The sequence below is a fragment of the Protopterus annectens genome, chromosome 8.part0 (assembly GCF_019279795.1).
Source record: "Protopterus annectens isolate FY-2018-M chromosome 8.part0, PAN1.0, whole genome shotgun sequence".
Taxonomy (NCBI): Eukaryota; Metazoa; Chordata; order Ceratodontiformes; family Protopteridae; genus Protopterus; species Protopterus annectens.
The window spans coordinates 1164633851-1164654662 of NC_056741.1; the positions used below are offsets into that span (position 1 = coordinate 1164633851).

The 20812-nt window shown below is 38.1% G+C and overlaps 1 protein-coding gene across 1 annotated transcript in view; it reads left to right on the top strand.

Annotated features, from left to right (window-relative positions):
- Positions 1 to 20812, top strand: part of WDR90 (WD repeat domain 90) — a 1773335-nt gene that overhangs the window by 38758 nt on the left and 1713765 nt on the right. The window contains exon 2 of the mRNA XM_044079383.1: positions 12380 to 12471. Within this exon, the coding sequence (XP_043935318.1) occupies positions 12380 to 12471 (92 nt within the window). The remainder of the gene's footprint in view (positions 1 to 12379; positions 12472 to 20812) is intronic.

Here is a 20812-nt window from a genome sequence, read left to right on the forward strand (position 1 = left end):
TTTGCCTTAAGACTGAAGCTGGGAGCAATCTCCAATACCTCAGTATTCAGGCTATTCTACTAAAACTGAGTGATGACCTGTCTAAATTCAGAAGCCCCTTACATCTCAATGATCCAGCTGTTTTAAACAGGATCGTTTACTGTCAAGTTTGTGCACATGTAAATAGTTGCATAGATGCATCTGTCAACCCCCAGAATACAGTGCAACATTCTAAAATAAATACCTATGGTGAAATCCTAATATAAACAAACATTTATTAAAAAAAAAAACTAATTGCATGCAAAAATAAATCTAACTCTCAAGAAGCCATGGACTGAAACTAAATGCCACCTATTTGTTTGGGGCAGTCCTCTTGGTCAACTAAAGAAAGAACACAGAATCCTGATGGTATCAACCAAAGCCAAGGCAAAAAATAACCACACGGGTGAAAAATAAGAAAGCTTTCTTTAACTATGTTAGAAATCTCAAACAGTGCCCAGCACAAAGCTAATAGTAAATGATATCACAAACCCAAACCCAGAGGACATAGCCAATATACTAGTAGACAAATTCAGCTCAAATTTCACCTACCTCCCCTCCAGTATTCTTAAATCAAATACCTACATCTACCTCAAATCTCGTAAGTAGTAATTCTCAAAGCACTAAGAACACTAAGTCTATGGAGTCGGACATCATACCAGTCTTCCTTCTGGCTAGGCTGAATTATGAATGGTCTGACCCCCTGCAGAGGCATTTAACATTATCCTTAAAGCTTTGTACTGGATGAATGGATAACAGCAACAGTTTCTACTTTGCATGAAGAGGGAGCTGGAAGATACCCAGATAATTACAAATCCATAAGCTTGACTAGCTTCATCTACTAGGCTGTGGAAATCATTGTGGAACAAATAAATAGGGATATAGGTAACCTATGGACTCTTGATCCAACTCATTTCAGATTAGTCAGTTGCAAGTCCTGGTTAATTTCTTTGAAAAGGTAATTGAGGTAGTGGACGAGGGCATGTCAGTGGACCATACCTGTCTGGACCTTGCAAAGACATTTGACATTTCACATTGAGGGATCCTAGGTAAAATCTTCCAACAAAATTTGAACCCCTGTGTAACTCTCTGGATAAGAAATTGACACACAAATAGAAAACAAGAAGTAAAGGTGTGTTATTCTACCTCCTCCAAAAGATCCGTCACTGGTAGAGTGACACAGAATGTGGTCCCTGTGTCACTTCTCTTTAGTATTAAGCTTTGACATAAAATAAATAGTTAGGGGATTATGGCTGTACATGGCTGCGGACGACCGCAAACTTGGTGCTGTCATAAACTCCCCAGAGGGACACTGTGATCCTACAAGTTGGACTGCCACAAACAAATAGGTGGCATTTAGTTTGTCCATGGTTTTGGAACCAAGAAATGTATAATCCATTCCCTTCAACAAACATTACTCCATTTGTAACTGCCTCATTGACAGAATCCACTGTAAAAATTGAATCCATAGTTGATCTGAGAACCTATGTTGATAATTAACTCTTCTTTGATCACCACTAATCCACTGTTGTGGGGAAGTCCTTTATCATTGTGCAGCTTATATTGAAGGTATAGCATCCAGATCCAGGATATTATTGTTCCTCTGTACCTGACATTCATTAGAATATAGTGCCCCTTTTGATATGTACCTGTCCAAACACTTGTCACAGCTGGAATGACTACAATTTTTCTTCACTAAAAAAATTAAGGATCTAAATCATAAAGGATAAAAAGTACAAAGACCATCTCAAGACCTTGTTTCCATCATACAGACTATAGAGAGGCAACCTCTGTGTCATGTACTTCAGACTCAACACCCTGTTTTGTCAGACCTGTTACACATTCAGAAGTTCAGTGATGTCAGAAACACCCACTCAAGGGACCTGTATGTTTTACAGAGGATACTTCCAAAATGGACAAGTAGAATGTAACTGCAAAAATTGAAATAAAAATGATCAAAGAAACAAAAAAACTCCAAGCTTTAATAAAAGAACATCCAGTAAGTGCTTTCGTCTACATAAAGACTTTGTTTTACAGAGGATACCACTTCTATGGAATTGGCTTCACCTCAAATAAAGCAGATATCCTTTCTTACTGTATGGATTGGTAACAACAAATTTACCTCTGGTTTACCACCAGTGGCTCTTATGGATAGAGGAGGAACATGTAAGTACCCAACATATACTTGTGTGGTTCATCTTTGGAGATTTTGCAAAATATAAGAACTATAATTAACATGGAATGCAGAGCTAGGCTTTAAGATCCTCACAGATTAATAGCCTAGTAAACACCTAGGAACCTATGTACTGTGATCAGTACAAATTTGCATCCCACACCCTAGCAGCCCAAGAGCACAACACTATATTAACTTTAAATTGCTTCTTTCTAGCCTTTCTTACATTGTTAAAGTGTAAAGCCTGGATACTTTACAGGTAATAAAAAGTACTTTCTTGCTTTACTATCACTATCTTTACCATATGCATTCACTGATAAGAACCCCCCCACCTCACATTTAAAATACCTCCGACTGCATGCTATACAACACTGCTTTGCAATAAAACATGAAATTTATGTTTTGAATTTCTTTTACAAATAAGAACAGAAACTGCAATTGCTTTTTCAGTCCATTCAGTGTACTTTAAAATATTTAATGGCATAAAATGGGGTTTATCCTTTATAGTCCACTCACCAGTTTAACACAAGCCAGCAAAATTCTAGTCTTTCTTGAGCCACCTCTTACAAAACCACATTTCATATCTGTTCCCATATTTAATAGGATTGATGCTTTATAGTTTTTCATTTCTTTACTAATTTCAGTGTTTTTCTTCTTGATCCTCTCCATCTTCCAACATCAGTCTCTGGTTCAAGTCCAAGGTACTCTTGGTTGTTCTAGTCTGCTGATTCAGGCGCATAATATTCAGGAAAAATAATTGCAAGTATCTAAGATCTAAACTGTAACTAGCTGCTTCAGTCTGAACTGTATCTTTACTGTCTTTGGTATTTAAAACAATAGTAGAGTTTTCTCAATCTTTTCAGGCAATAATACAGTTTGAGCTCTAGTCCCAGAATGTATGCCCCAGCAGGAAATGCAGGAATTGTTGCAACTGATTTACTTGACTTAACCGTCTCTAGTCCCTAAGCAGGATTCCTTGTGGCTATGTTTGAGGTTTAGAAGATATTTTCTGCATTTATATATCCAAGTGGGGTAAAGTTTAGTTTAAATAAGCTACTGTCCAGATAAGACACTGTCATTGGACTTCAGCCCAGTGGCACAGAGGAATGACCATGACCCGAGTCTGGTTGGCCAGAGAGAGCAGGATGATGCAACCAGTGGCCAGCTATTCTATCCTGGGAGATTTGGGGAAGTGTGTGTGTGTGTGTGTGTGTGTGTGTGTGTGTGTGTGTGTGTGGGTGTGTGTGTTGTGCGCGCGGTGTGCGTGGGGGGTGTGCGCGCGTGGTGGTGGGGGTGTGTGCATGTGTGGGGGGTGCATGGGGGTGTGGGGTGCGGGGGGTGCGTGTGTGTGCAGGGGGTGTTGGGGGTGTGTGGGGGTGGTTGTGTGTAGTGGGGGTGTGTGTGTGTGTGTGGGGGTATGTGTGCATGTGGGGGTGTGTGTGTGTGGGGTGTGTGCATGTGCGGGGTGCGTGTGTGGGGTGTGTGTGTGCGCGTGTGGGAGGTGTGTGGGGTGTGTAGGGCATGTGTGTGCGTGCGTGTGTGGGGTGGGTGCGTGTGTGGGGGTGTGTGCATGTGGGGTGTGCGTCCATGGAGTTGTCTAGTCTGACTAGATGGGAAGTGAAGTACTGCCTCCTCTGGTTTCTGCATATTAATTTTGCAGTCTAAAAGTGTAGAAGTCATTGTAGCCTTGCAAGGCCAGGGTAGTCTCTGGGGCCTTGAATTAGTTTCTATGACTGCACAGACAGCTACATCTTCTAGTGATAGAAGTGCTTCCAGGGAGTGCAGTGCTTCCGGGGAGTGCAGTATTTTGCTTAAACTCCTAGCATTTAGCAGCATGACCTTTATTTTGTTCTGATTGGTTAATTTCACATCGGTAATGCTGTTTGAGACCTTGCCTAAAAAAAGGCACTATGGAGGAGGCAAGAGCCTTTGCCAGCAGCCAAAAACGTAGAGGTGCCAGGTACAAACTGTCTCTAGCAAAACAATCAGGTTTTTCAACCATGGCTTCCCAGGTTGACAAGAACTGGATTCCCTTTGAATGATGCCAATAACTGAGCCAATTGTTTGAATAAATCATTTTTTGTTTATACTTTATCATCATTGTGGGTGAGGTAGTATGCTGCTCAAGGCTAGGGACACGAGGTCAACCATGTATCTCTTCATATAGTCCATTGAGGTGCATCTCGGGTCATTCACAAGTCCAGTGTGGTACTTATTGGCTCATTCACACCAGCATGAACTATGACAGAGTTGTAACGGTACGTGTCGCTGAGAGACCTGAGTGCATGCATGATCTAACAAATCCTGGCATCAAACAGACAGCTGACCGTGACTTTCTCCTTGTCCATTCTGGTGAGTGGGACCTACATGTGTCTCACTATTGAGTCTCCAATGACAAGAAAATTTGTTTTTTGAGTGTTGCACCTTACTGGCTTGGTGGGTGAGACACTGGTTTTGCTATGCTTTATGGATGCAGTGGGGACTGTGTTAGTTTTAGCAGTCTTGTATTTTGGCGGTCTCCGGTGTTTCAGTAAGTTTTTCAAGAGAACTTCCACGTATGTGAATTACATTTTTGATGCGTACTATGTGTATGAGTAGTGGTACTATGAGCATATGTAGTGGTGAGGGACTTGCAAATCTGTTCCATGTTCAAGCCGAAAATGGTGCCCGTTTCCCAGGAATGCAGTCCAGAATGTTCCCCTGCAAGTGCAGCAATGCACGGCTTAGAGACAGTGATCCAAAAACAAAATAGCCAGGACCAAGGTGTAAAAATAGTTATAAAGTTATCACAAACAGACCGGTTTCGGCATTAGTTTCAAGCCTTCCTCAGTGTAACCATAGAAATAACAAAACACTCCTTATATACACACACCCATAAAGAAACAGGAAAATCATTGGCTGTTCACAATAATTCATTTAATCCTGGAGGAATTAAACCCCCCAACTTAATTATCCAACTTTTTTATTTATTGTTCAATATGTTGTGCCAGCCACTCTTATTTGTTCCGTCTCCCTTAATGTCAATGACCGTAAAAGTAAAGGTTGCAGAGGGATGTTTGACAACATGCTTATATAATGCATTTGTCTGCTTTTTAAGTTTGATGTCACTCGTGTGTTTACTGATCCTAAATTTAACGGGCCTGGATATTTGGCCCACATAGAAAGCCGAGCATGTACAAGTGGCAAGGTATATAACCCAATCCTATGAACAGTTGGGGAAAAAATTTTATATCATATACTTGACTGGTATTGCGACTGCTAAAAGTTTTTGTTTGGTTAAATCTATTGCAATGAACACAATCGCCACAACTGAAACATACCTGCAGTGTATCCCCCGAAAGTGTAGATCATTGAAATCGAACAGCTACCTGGGTACCCACCCTGTAATGATTAAAGTGTGATGCCAGGGTCCTACCTCTCCTGAAGCCAAATCGGCACCGGTCACCAATCAAGAGTCCTAATTTTCTCATCGGCCAACAAGATGTTCCAATTTTCCTGTACCACCTCACAAAACATACTGGTGTTGCGTCCATATGTAGTGATCATTCTGACAGGGGCTGGCTCATTTGTGGATTTATGTTGATATTGTAACAGTTCCTGTCTGGCCATACCACTAACCTCCCTCAAGCCATAGTGATTACCCCAGGTTTGTATCCACGTTCCTTAAACCTCCTGACCATATCAGCTTTATAATTATGTTTGTCACTACCAGAACAAATGCGCTTCACTCTCATGAATTGAGATTTTGGTATATTACGAATGACATGTGGTAGATGATGACTGGTCACATGTAAAAGTGAGTTATATTCAGGGAATTTACGAAACAAAGTACTATCCACATTCTTGGTAACTAGGACATCCAAAAAGTTAATGTGGTTAAGATCTTGTGTACAGATGAACTCAATACCCCATTTATTCCCATTGAGGTAGTCAACAAATTCCCATAAATACTCCAAATCAGCCTTCCATAAAAACCAACAGTCATCTAAATATTGGTGCCAGATGTCTATTTCTGGCAAATACAGATTGTGTAGGGGATCATATATAAGGTGTTTTTCTATATAAGCCATAAATAAATCTGCGTAAATGGTGGCGAAGGATGCCCCCATTGTCGTCCCCTTAGTTTGCAGAAAGCATTTGTCCTGGTAGTAAAAATCATTTTTGGTCAAGACATGTTCCATCATGAGTATTAACAAAGTATTGAATCCTGGGGGATATAATTCGGCAACTCCCAACCAATACTCAATGGCCCAAAGGCCAGCCCAATGGGGAATATTGGTATATAGGGAGGCCACATCCAGTGTAGAAAGGAACCAATGTGATTCTACCTGGGCATCGGATAGTATTTGTAAAAATTCAGTCTGATCACTTATTCTAGATCTCACTAGAGGCAGCAGAGGTTTCAAGTATTGAGTCAAAAAAACAGCCAGTGGTTCAGTCAGCGATCCCCTACCAGAAACAATCGGTCCACCTGGAGGATTGGTTAAAAATTTGTGAAATTTTAGGTAACCGATAAAAGTGTTGCCTTTTAGGATCTTTTATCATGAGATGTTTCGCAGTGTTGTTGGATATAACCCCTTCATCCACAGCATTTTGAATGAAATCATCTATCTGGTGTTTAAATGTATTGGTGGGGGTCCAGTGGCATAGACATATAATATAAATGGTTTTTGAGTTGTCGTAAGGCCTCATTATATGTATCAAAGTCCATGACCACAGTGGCTCCCCCCTTGTCTGCAATAACAATGACTATGTTGGTATCAGACTTAAGTTCCATCAGTGTCCTTTGTTGAATCTTTGAGAGGTTGTGAGGTTTGTTCTGTATTTCACCATAAGTATGCAGATCTTTGAGAGCGTTATGTAAAAATAATTGTAACACAGGATGCACGGATGGCATGAAATTCAATCTTTGAAGATGAAATGCCTGTTCAACAGAACACGAATCATTATTTTTATCAAAAAATAGTTTTAAATTCAATGATCTACCAAAAGAATATAAATCTGACACAAAATCATTTTCAGCAACAAAGAAAGCTGGCACAAAATTTAGGCCTTTATTAAGAAGGTCAGTTTGTACAGGGGTAAGAGCATGAGATGAAATATTGAGTACATTATTATGTTCTACTTGTTGCTCAGGATTTGGAGTAGAGTCTCCACAATTGTTATGTTTCTTGTGTTTACGTCCCCCCCTGTGACTGGTTTTCCTAAAGGGAAATCCATACTGGTATTAGTCCATTTTGGTATAGGTGAGGTTATACCTACTGCTAATTCAGAGTCAGTGTAGGAAGAGGACTAAATCCCCCTGAAGTGCCTGTAGAGGAAAAATTGGTTTTCTTTAATATTGACCTTGGGCGTTTCCTTTTATTTGGTTTGGGGCCAGCCTTAGAAAATTTGGCACTTTTATATGGACCAAGTGGTCTACCCTTGTCGTAATCCATAAGTTCTCTATTGAATTTGTGTAATTTACGCTCCTTAAGCTGTTCCAAACCTGAAAGTTCCTGGACTAGCTATTGTAAATAAATACAGTAATTTTTGGGACCCTCTAATTCTGTAGGTTGTTCACACAACTTGGTAATCTCCAGTATCCCCCATCTATACACCGATCATAATATGAGGCTAAAGCCTGTTCAAACCCTATAGAAGCTTGTTGTTGTATGGTTTCCCACAATGTCTGTAATTCCTCATCAATATTGTTGACCAGGGGCTGAGTCCTAACCCGTAGTCCACGAGGGCTGATGTTTTTAGACATGTAAGCTTTATACCAAATATAAGTGCCAGACATTGGCTCTTAAATTTTTCATGCTCCTTGATAACTGGTTGAACAAGTCCTGACAATCAGACTCAAGGTGCATGTTCATTCTTCCCAGAGGCTGAGGTAGAAATCCCCACTCCAAAGATACCAAGATCATGTCTATCTGAAGATATACCTCTGAGTAGTTGATTAAGGTCCATCTCAAAAAAAGAGAGCTGGATGGTACTTTGGACACACAGGTGTTTCTTAAATTCCCTGAATATAACTCACTTTTACATGCGACCAGTCATTATCCGCCATATGTCATTAGTAATATACCAAAATCTCAATTCATGCGAGTGAAGCGCATTTGTTCTGGTAGTGACATACATAATTATTATAAAGCTGATATGGTCAGGAGGTTTAAGGAACGTGGATGCAAACCTGGGGTAATCACTATGGCTTGCAGGGAGGTTAGTGGTATGGCTAGACGGGAACTGTTACAATATCAACATAAATCCACAAAAGAGTCAGCCCCTATCAGAATGATCACTACATATGGACGTAACACCAGTATTTTTTGTGAGGTGGTACAGGAAAATTGGAACATCTTGTTGGCTGATGAGAAAATTAGGACTCTGATTGGTGACCGGTGCCGATTTGGCTTCAGGAGAGGTAGGACCCTGGCGTCCCACTTTTAATCATTACAAGGTGGGTACCCAGGTAGATGTTCCATTTCAACAATACACTTTCGGGGGATACACTGAAGGGATGTTTCAGTTGCGGTCATTGTGTTCATTGCAATAGATTTAACCAAACAAAAACTTTTAGCAGTCGTAATACCAGTCAAGCATATAATATAAAATTTTTTGCCAACTGTTCATCAGATTGGGTTATATACCTTGCCACTTGTACATGCTCAGCTTTCTATGTGGGCCAAACATCCAGGCCTGTTAAATTTAGGATCAGTAAACACATGAGTGACATCAAACTTAAAAAGCAGACAAATGCATTATATAAGCATGTTGTCAAATATGCCTCTGCAACTTTTAGTTTTACGGTCATTGACCTTATTAAGGGAGACGTAACAAATAAGAGTGGCTGGCACAACATATTGAACAATAAAGAAAAAAGATGGATAATTAAGTTGGGGGGTTTAATTCCTCCAGGATTAAATGAATTGTTGTGAACAGCCAATGATTTTCCTGTTTCTTTATGGGTGTGTGTATATAAGGAGTGTATTGTTATTTCTATGGTTACACTGAGGAAGGCTTGAAAGTAATGCTGAAACTGGTCTGTTTGTGAAACTTTATAATAAAAGTTACATTTTTTGCACCTTGGTGCTGGCTATTTTGTGTTTGGATCTTTGTTTCCCAGGAATGACAAGCAGAAAATGCCAGTAAAGCTGCCAGTTCACAAAAAATACTTTTTTGACAGAAAAAAGCCAGTAAAAAGCACTTAAAAACACTGTGTGGCAGTCTCAGAATGGAAAAATAAACACAATTTATCCACAGAAAATGTTATCAGTTAGTTTACAGTACTTTGAAACTGATTCAAAATGAGTGCTCTGTTAAAAGAATGTTGCAGTCTGAAGACGGTATATTAAAACTCAACACTCCTAGCTTTAAAATAATAAAATAAATTTCCTGAAGGAGGAAGTAATAAAACTGCAATAGATTTAAGAAACTTAAGGTGTCTTTTTTCCCCAAGGGAACTTATCTGCACAGCAATGGAAAGTAGAAGGGGACAGTCGATCCTCTGGTGTCTACAGTGAGCATACTCTTCAGCAGCAGTAATGTTCTGAAGGGCTTCATGCCCAAACTTGTCTTTTAGTCAGCTCAGCTTGAGCTGCTTGGGAAGCTGGCCAGCTGTTATATCCTTGGTATAATATAAACCCATCTACCTAAGGCTCCTGCAGCCTTAGTCAATATGACAAACACTCTGTTCTGAAGCCCTTGAAGTGACCCTAGTGGAATGGCTGAGAGACGTTTAGGATTATTATGTTAAGCTGTGTTTCTTTCTTTTTTTCTGCTCCAGAACCACATTTACAGTGTAAACTGCCTGTCGAGCTTTTTTCAGTAATAAGATCATTGAATGATGTTTCTGTAGCAGCTGCTTGGTCTTCACTGAACACTTTTGCAAGGTGCTGTTAAGTTCTGTCTTCCTTTGTAGCCGAAAATATAAAGGGTGTGTGCCCAAGAGAACGAGGGTTAAAGATTAATCAGGGAGTTTTTGTTGGTGTTACCAAAGGTAAGCTTTCTTATGTCGTATATTAAAGTTGTAGATCTATCATAATAACAGTGAATGAGCAAGCAGGTCCATCCTAGATAACATACCCGTTCACATTTCCCTTCCTTTTTATCTCTTGGTCTAGGGAATTGTCTTTCTTTTATTTATTTTTTTATCCTCTTTGGAAGACATACTAGAAACATGGAGAGGAAGGCCTTTGCATTACATTATGGGAATAGAGGAGGGCTGTAGTAACCTGGGAATGCTTCTATGTTCGAAAATGTCCTAATACCTGCCAGCATTCATTTTGCATTTGCCAGGGATGGCTATATTCAGATTTTGCTTCACAGTAGTATTGCATATGAAGTTATATACAATTGTTGATTCAAGACTTGACTTTGAATTAGAGTGACCAATTTTGTTTCACTTCTTTTATCTTAAGGTAGTCCTGTCTTAGTTTGTCTGGTGAATAATAGAAATGTAGTCACCGCTTCTATAATAACTGAGTAAAATGCTGTCTCTACTTTTTCCTGTTTTATATAAAAATTGACTGGATGTGTCAGTTAATAAGAGTCAGATATTTTGAAAAATGAACACATTGGAGTATTGTATAGAACTAAAACTTTGCATGTCTGTAGAAGTCATACCCTCTATGTTTAACTTTTAGTTGGCACAATACTCAAGAAAGCATTTGAATGCATTGTCACATTTAAGGAATTGGTGGACTTGGAGAATGAACAGTGTACCTTGCAGAGCTTATATTAGTAGACATGTTGCAGACTTGTCTTGTAAGTGCTTGTTGGAAAGGTTAAGTAAATTTTACTAACTTGGAGGTTTGGAGGTAACATTGAGCTTGCTTTGGCTTGAGTGCAGGCATTTACAAGCCAAAATTGCAACCCTATCGCCTCTTACTTCAGAATAGTTCTTGGTGAATACACAGTACCCAGGAATTTTTATTACTAGGATAATGTCAATGATTTTTCTAGGTCAAGAGCACAACTAAACTTATTTCTAGTTCTGATGCAAATCGCTGCATGTTTATAGTTCTGTCATATTGGTGTGGGACCTTTCAATTTATTAAATGTAGTTCCACCCCCACCCCCCCCAAAAAAAAAAATTCTCAACACTGAATATCAAGGTATATGGTATCGCATATGTTTAAATGTCAACAGCCAAAAGGAAAGTATCCTACTTTTCCATCCAGGATCTGCTGGTGAAGCCAGCTCATTGAATGCCACCAATTTTGTACCTATGTTTAGTTTGCCAGATAGTCTTGTACTTTCGACATAACTTTGGACATTTTTCTATTTTTAAAGCTTAGCAGGAGGGTGAAGGTTCTTTAGACCTTGTTGTATGTGATGGCTGCATTTTTAAGTACCCGTTAGGTTTTTATGGCTAGAAAGGAAATTTTGCATTACTGTGCAAATCAGCTTCTCAACAAGAGTTAAATATTTTATTTTATTTGGTAGTAATATAGATATATTTTGGTAACAGAGCCCTACTGGCCAAGATCCTATTTTCAAATGGGACTTCAGGAGAAAAACTGCACACAAGCATAATAAAATCCCATGATTTATATTCAAACAACATTTTTGTGAAAACGTGATTGCAAAAGTTATTTCCTTTATACATTTAGTTACACCTGTTATGAAATTAATTAATAGAAGTATGTGGTATAGTTGAAGTCCACTCAAGTCATGAACCCATTTTTAAGTTGATGAATGCTTTTATCATAATTTTGCAAATGTATTTTCAACATCCATACATATTTTTGGAGTACTTTACATATGAGAAGCCTCCTACAATTGAATTCTCCAGTGTAACCTATTTTGTGCTCTACCATTTCAAAGTAACTGTGCCAAGTGACATTTTCTTGAAGTGTAACTTTTGCATTGATAAGGGCATTTCAATAGTTGTAAAATTCATGCATTCATGGTATTCTGAAAATGAATATTTCAAACAGCTACACCAAGCATACAATATGAAATGATCCGTAGATAGGGGAGTCTTTTGCACTAGTTCATGTAGGGCTCCTGTTTGTTTGCAGTTCTAGAAGATGACAACAGATGCTAAAAGAATTTAGTCACAACATATTAGTTTAAGCTTGTGTGTTTCCTATGCTAGCTGCATTTGGAAGTTGCTGATTAGTAAATGTTATTAAAAATTGATGTAAGGCATATGATAAAAATGCTTTGTAAGCTAAACAGTTTTTTTTATCTTTAATGCAGTTTGGCAGCATCCTTATGTCAACATCTTCAAACATTTTAAGATTGAAGAATGGAAAAAGTCTACAAAAGAAGGCGATGTGACAACAATGATGGTAATTGTTTTAATTTTAAATGTTCATATTTTGTGTTACATTGTTATGAGCTCTGTTGTAATCACTGTAGCAGCTTATGCAGATACATAATATTTGGTACGAGTAAAAGCATATGAATCATTAAACTGTGTAGATTCTAAAATTTGTTCTTAAACACAACTGAAATATATTTACAAAATCATATGCAAAACAGGTTGACTTCACAAGGGGGCGATACATTGTCCTAGTACATCCAAGTAACTTCAGATAGTGAAATTAAAATGAATTATATTGAAAAAAAATTATGCAAACTAGTCCAAATAACCAAAAGGGGGGATTAGTAATAATGATTGGAGAACACTTCAACATGAATTTACATAACCAAGTGAATAACATATTTAATGGTGCTGTAAGTATTGGGAGGCTCTTCAAGACTGGAGACATGCATTTGTTAAACTTTTTTCTTTAAGGGAAAGAGGAATAGGATAAACCTAGATAAAATTGTAGGTTACAGTCAGGGTGTCCCACAGGGCTGTATCATCGGTCCATAATTTTTAGGTTGTATCTTTTAGATCTGTCTTTAAACTATCTCAGATGAAATAGTCTGTATGCAGATGACTTGAAAATAAGTAAACTGATTACATCTATTACAGAGAGGCAAGTCTGCAAAATAGTTTGATTAAATTGTCCATGTGTGCATAGGCGAATAACTTGCTGATAAATGCATCAAAAGCTAAGCATATCAGATTTGGGAAATGAAGGGATAATATTTAATATAGCACACAGTGATTGAACCTATAGATTTAATTTAGGGATCTGGGTATATGGGTGGATCCAGCTTTGAGTTTTTCTAATTATAGCAACCAACTGGTTAATGAATTATAAGACTGTTAGACTATATAAAAGATTATAAAGTCTAGGAAATCAGAAATAATGAAATCATTATTTTTAAGTTACATCAGACCCAAGCTAGAGTATGAAGCAATAATATGGAAACTTTATAAGAAAATTAGCATGAGTGAATTGGAAAGAGCACTGAAGAAATATAGCAAGGATATCCATTGTTGTGAAAATTTACATTGTGAAAGATTAAAGGGGCAATCCCAGTGTCTAAAATTCTGACCTAAAGACCTGGCTTTACACAGCTAATCTCCCAACCTACTCATACAAACAACTTTTGCACATTTAGTACTCTTATTGGCTGGTACTTGTATCTAATCCTTCCAACTATCGTAACCCTGAAACCCTACCAAACACCCTGAGCAATCACTCCCCACTTATCAAAACCTCCTAGATTTATCACTTGTCGCAAACTCTCTAACTTCCATCCAGAAACCTTTAATGCCCTCCTCTCTAAAGTAAACTGGAAATTCCTTATCCAACTCCCACTAGAAGAAGCAGTCCTAGCTTTCAACTCCACCTTCCTTAGCATCTTAGACTCGCTTGTTCCCCCTCGCAAAGTCGTCTGAATTAAGTCTACCATATCTCCATGGCTTTCAAAAGCCACTCGTACCCTTATGATAACTAGAGACAAATTATGGAAAAAAGGTCACAAGCTAAGCTCCCTGCAGACTTGCAAAAATATAAAGAACTCAGAAATCTGACAAAAAAACACATAAACAAAGATAAAAAGAACTTCTATAACCCTCCCACAGCCCTAAAATCTAATCCTAAAAAATTCTGGAGTTCTATTAACCAAATATTACATCACAATAATCTTAGCTCCCCTAATCCATGCCCAGACAAGACATCTGAAGAAACTGCCACTATCTTCAGTACCTATTTTATTGATTCATTATCTAAGCTACTGAACCTTAACCCAAACTCCGCTACTGAACCTTAACCCAAACTCCTCTACTACTAACATCTCCAACTTTTCTGAATCTACTCCTAATGCTATCTCCTCAAATACCTTCTCCCTCAAACCTGTACCTACTAGCTACATCAAAACTCTACTCTCTAAATTAAAGCCATGCTCAGCATCAGCTGACAGTATTCCTTCCACTTTTCTTTCTACTAGCAGCTGATTCTCTTGCTGTCCCTGTATCTATCCTAATTAATCTCTCTGTCTCTGAGTCTGAAGTCCCTTCCATCTGGAAACAATGCTACACTCTACCTGTACACAAAGGTGGTAACTCCTCTGATATCTCCAACTTTAGACCTATAGCTATCCTCTCCTCTCTCTCTAAAGTACTAGAAAAATGTATTCATAAACAAGTTATGCAGTATCTAATACAGGAAAATCTGCTTACATTCGCTCAACATGGCTTCAGACCCAAACATAGCACCACTACAGCTCCATTATCCTTCCTCAACACTGTCTCTATAACCATGGACGACCATAAACGTATTTCTTGCCTATTCTTGGACCTCTCAAAAGCTTTCGACACTGTCTCGCACACTCTTCTGCTGCACAAACTGCATAACCTCAGCTTCTCCTCTGATACTGTTGCATGGTTCTTCAGCTACCTTTACTGATAGATCTCAGTCAGTGAGATGGCACTCTGCACTCTCCCCTCCTCTCCCTGTAAAAATTTGTGTACCTCAAGGGTCTGTCCTAGGGCCTTTCCTTTTTAATATGTTTACTAATCGGCTTTATACCTCCTGTCCTTGGTCATCTTTAGTGCAATACGCAGATGACTCTGCAGTCATCACCACAGCCAACTCTCCGTCTAAGCTCTTCTCAGCTACTCCAGCATCTTTTAACTTAGGTGAAACATGGCTCTTCAACAACAAGCGCATCCTTAACCCTAAACAAACAAAGCTGTTACTCTTCCTACCTAAAAAGTTCAACAATATTAAATCCTCCTTCATACAGTCCCTTAACACTCCCATTCAGGTAGAATCCAGCACTAAGCTCTTAGGTGTAACCATCGACAATCAGCTTTCAGTTAACATGCAAGTCAAATTTATCAAAAAGACTCATTCAAAACTAGGGCTCTTTACTGTACCAAGAAATTCATTATGTCTGAAGCCAAGATTACTCTTTCTCTTACTTACCATCTATCCAGTCTAATGTACAATTCTCAAATTCTCACAAATATTAACTCAGCACTCCTGACCAAACTTGACTCTACCTACAGCAAGGTAGCTAGATTTGCTGCCAAACAAACCTACAAATCCCATCGTTGTCTCTCTCTAAAACACCTTACCTGGCTTGAATTACCCCACCAACTTCTTCTCCCTCGGCTCCAGATCATCCATTCTATCCTATACCAGCCTACCTACTGCCAAGCACTATCCCCTCTCATCTCCCATTATTCTCTCTCCAGACCTCTCCGAAGCTCTAACCAAGACCTACTACAAATCTACAAACCCAAGTCTAAATTTGGACGCAACATGTACAGCTATCACCCCACTATTGCCTGAAATATGCTCCCACTAGAAATCAGGACCCTTACACATCCTAAACAATTTAAGACAGCCAACAAAGAGCACTTTAAAAGTCAGTGGTCCTGCCACTGCACTCTCCATCCTTAAACATCTCCTACTTCTCATACCTTAATCTTTTTGCCCTTAACTCACTCTTCTCACTAGCTCTCTCTAATCTTCTTCGACTACTCTTTCTACTGTCTTCTAAAATCTATTAAGCAAATCGCCTCATAGAAACATTCTATTGTAATTGTCTTGCCTTCATGCAACTGCATTATGATAAAACTGGGTTTTTGTAACCAAAAACTATATTCATCTTAATGACATATTTCTTTTTATACATCTTGAAATGATTACTGACGCTATATAACATTGTATTGCTACTTAATGCCTTGTAATAATCATGTAACATTGCTGTTTAATGCCGGTTTATAATGACAGTTGTATAATATGTTGGAACTTTTCTGCCCGGGCCTCTGCTGAAAAAGGGCTCTTCTGCTCAGTCAGACAATCCCGGTCAACAAATGTAAATAAATAAATAAAATAAGAAACTTCACCTGATACCTCGCAGTTGTCATCACCCACTTACCACATCATCATTAACCCTACTCCTGCTTTCCATTTACTTTATGCAGCTCTGTTTTCATTCCTGTTGTGAACACAATTAGCAATGTTCAGTTTCTGTCAAAGCTTTCAGTCTCTGATCATTGGGAAGTAATAAGGTTATTACATTTTTGTGTGTTTGTGGTATGGTGTTTTTTTTATGAACTCGTCAAAAAGCTTGTCTTAATTGTGCAGCTCTTTATTTCCTTTATTTAATTTGCATAGCGTAACTGCGAGCAGTTTGGTCAAGAGTACAGTTTAGTGAATTCATACTAATTCTTAGCAGTCTCTTGACATATATTCCCCTTACTCTGTAGTAAATCAGTCTCTGAATTAGTAATTCCATCACATGTTGCCATACTGTACAGCCCCCCACTGCGACAGTAAGTTTTAGACTTCATTGTTTAAAACTGTTTGGATGGCACAGTGGTGCAGCAGTCTGCATTGTTGTGTCAAAGCAAGAGGTTCTCCAGTTTGATTCTTGGCTGGGGTGCCTTCTGTGCGGAGTCCGCATGTCCTCCCTGCGTTCATGTGGTGAAACTAATGAATCACTCAGTGAGAGCTGTTGTGAGTACCACTGTAGTTTGAGATAGGATTTGACTAAGACCATTGAAACTTCTTGTAAGGACCCCTCCCCAACCCCCGCAGCCAAAGCTGGGGCATGCTCAGAAAGCTAGACTGAAAATGTAAATAGACCATAATCAAAACAAAAATCTCTGGGACTGTCCCTTTAAAATATTTGAACTTGTACAATGTTTCATAGAGATATTTAAGAGGAGACTTAGAGACTGCTACCTCTGAGAATGTTTGGGGTAATCCAATGAGTCGAAGATAATCCTCAGACAACCTATGTTGGAGATTATATAGGAATGAGAGATGTAGTAATTGGTTCTTTGAGAGAGTAGCTGATGCATTGTACAGCCAAGCAAATTATATACACGTTATATATCACATATTCTTTTATACAGTTATCCTCAATCCAGCATTTCATATTTTGATCAGTTCCTACCTTCCCTTAAACCTCATTCCTCCCTCCTCAAAAACATTATTCTGCATGTATTATTCCCACAGATTCCATTTTCTTCTATGTAGTTTGCTCCTATCCTTTTCTAAAGATCCCACTTCCAGTTCTTTTATCTCTGTTACAAGGTTTCTACTTCAGATAGAGTTGATTTATACTTTGATTTCCATTTTGTAGTAATTGCTTTTTTGCAGCCAAAAGAATTAAACTTAACAAGGCTTTACTACGTTTAGGCAATTCAGATCCTGTATCCTACTCAAAAAGCACTATTTCCTTAATTATACCCATTTGTTTACCCAATATTTCTGACAGAGGAACTTTTACAGTCTGCCAACTCATTGCACTCTCAAAACATATGTTCCCAGTTATCTTGTTTCTTCTCCATCACACCTTCAATATTTGCCATTTACCCGAGGAAAATTATTTGTGGGCTGCTTGGGGTATAAAAGCACTTATCCAAACACTTCCCAGGAAAAATCCTAAATCTTCTAGACATTGTTGCATGTCTGAGAGCTATATATAAACCAAAAATATGGATGCATCTTCCCAATTTTTTCTAACCTCCTCTGATAGATCCCTATAGTTATCTTCCTACGTTTTATATGCCCTACAAATTATCCTTTTTTTAACGGTGACTTTTTTTCTAGATTGAAATAACTCCACCAGTGCAAGCCTTTCACTTGGGATTCCCGTATACATTTCTGTTTGCCTGTACTCTGATATCAATCCCGAATAGGGAAAGCAGTGCCTAGCCTGTAGTCCAAAAGTCATTTTGGCCTCTTCCCACTCTTGTTACCTTTCCTTATCTAATTATTTTCTCCCAATACCTTGCTTCCTTTGCCAGTTTTCTCCAGTACACTCCAGACCCCATCTTGCCTTTTCTCTGTACCCCTAATTGTAGCCATCCCTCTTGGCAGAATCTCCTTTCTCCATTCTCATGTTGGCTTAGTTCTTGGAATGCTTTCTGTCACTTTTGAATAGAATATTCTGTATGGATGTTATTCTCCTTGAGGTATGCATCTAAACTCACACCTCTCCTTATTTCTTGAACCCCCCCCCAGTTTAGAAATTTTTAAGAACAACTGAAATTTTTATTATGAGAGTGATTGTTTTGGTATATTGACAGACTGGAAGGGCATTATTCCTGTGCCTGAAATATTTTTATGTAAATAAACTGATCAAGATCACCAGTATTATCTTATCAGAAGTGGGAGAAGGTCGAGTGTTAAAGAAAGGAAAGGAGATAAAACTTTAGAACTTATATATTCCAGTCCATACACGTCAGTAACAGGACAGGTGGCCAAAGACAACAGACTCTTGGCAACTTAGTCTCTTCAATGGTCATAACTCCTCCCTCTGCTCCCATAGTGCACCTCACTGCAGTTTCCTCTTAAGATTTTTCTTTCCTCTTGGTGCTTCATTATCTTCATGGATACCCCCAGGCTTGCTCTGTCAGGTTTACATTTTTTTGTAGCCTGAGTATTTTTTCTCAGGATTCTTTAGTAATTTACTGTTATTGATGGCTAGTTAATTTGAGGAATGATTCCAGTATTCCTTTTGTTATTTCTGGTAATAATAGCCCTTTTTTCCTCATTCTGCACTTCTACCACCATTTTGTTGCTGTGAAAAAGTTTGGATATAGTCAGAATAAATATTGCTATGTTAAATGGATAAAATGCTGTTTTTCACAGGAGTGAATAATTGCAGTTTTGCTCTTTTGGCACAGTTTGAAGGGTAGGAATCTGTATCCGATTTTCTACTGGCAATTAGATTTTTTCAGTACTGAATGGAAAAAGATGAAGATAAATCTGTTGATGGACTTTCAAGATTGCTGCAGACTGAGAAACAGGTTGGCTGTAGCTCTTGCTGTGTGAAACCGAAGATACTGCAAAGATGAGCAAAAGTTAACAATTTTGGAAAACATAGTTACTTGGTAGTTTTTATAATGCCTAGATGCAAAAAAAAAAAAAAAAAAAAAACAAATTTGGCAAAAACAAGAAAAAAATCAACAAGGACAGAAGAAGGAAAAGCTCTGGCTGGGAATAACCTTGCAACTATTCAGCAAAAAGATTTTCAGGTTTCAGCTTTAGTACAAGATATGCTTGCAGTAATTTAAAGGAAAAAAATTAAATCAAATGCACTCAGAAATGTTTAAAATAAATGGGACATTGGTGGAATATATAGGGTAAAGTAAAAGACTAGAAGACCTAGAAGAAGCATTAAATAGCTATTCAGATGACCTGGTAAAACTATAGAAATTGAAGGCTGAAATAAAGGAAAGACTGGCCAAACATGTGGATTCTAAAGAAAAAAATATTTGAAAAAATAGTAGAGGTAGAAGACAGATCACACCTAGAGAATCCCGAATTATTATTTTTTTTGCTATACCAGAGAAGTTGGATGGAACAGACTGCATTAATTTTATGAAGGCACAGATTAGGTATTATACAGCAGTATTTGTTAATGTAGAAGGCATATTGTGTCTTTGCGCCAAATCTGGCATCCAAGACCTATAATAGTTAAGATTCAATAATACCAGCAAAAGTGTTGGCTGAATGGAAAATTATTAAAAAGTGGGGACACCAGATTGTTTATGCAAAATGATTATTCGGTGTACACCAGGCAAAAGACAAGCAAGTTTATGCTAGCGATTAAGGGATGTATGTATATATATATATATATATATATATATATATATATATATATATATATATATATATATATAGATATATAAAACTGTTTTCAGAATGTTTTGTTTTTTTCTGGGAGATCAAATTTTGGGTACAGAGCAGCTGAGGAGAGGGAAAAAAGGTTTATTGAGCAAAAAGTTAGCCTGCAAGTGCCGTTGTCTTGACAGTAACAAAACCCATGATGAGACTTTGCCAGTGAAACCATTTTCATAGTTACAAAAGAAAATGTCTGAGTGTTTGACTAGAACAAACTTTGCAGTTCTTGCACTTGAAACAGTGCCTTGCGTTTCAGGTGGAGATGATCACGAAGAGCAGAAGTGATTGGGTTAGTGAATAAGTGAACCTGTGAAGTGTCAAGTCACCTTAGTTCTATAGACATGTGAAAAGTGCTTTTGCAAGAAGTGACTGTCAACTGTGTTAAACTGGTAAAAGAACTATAAATTGGAGTCCACATTATCATTGATGTTTACAAAGACACTGAAGGGACTGAAATAACTGTAAATAAAACTGTTTTTGTTCATAATAATGTTTATGTAAACATTTCCTGATATAAACTGCATGTGGTTTAATTTGTTTAAGGTTAGTGCATTTTGTCTCAAGGCAAAAGGTTTGCTGAAAGCATGTAAGTTGTTTTTGATATCCAAGAGGTAACATAACAGATATCAGTCTGTGCAAG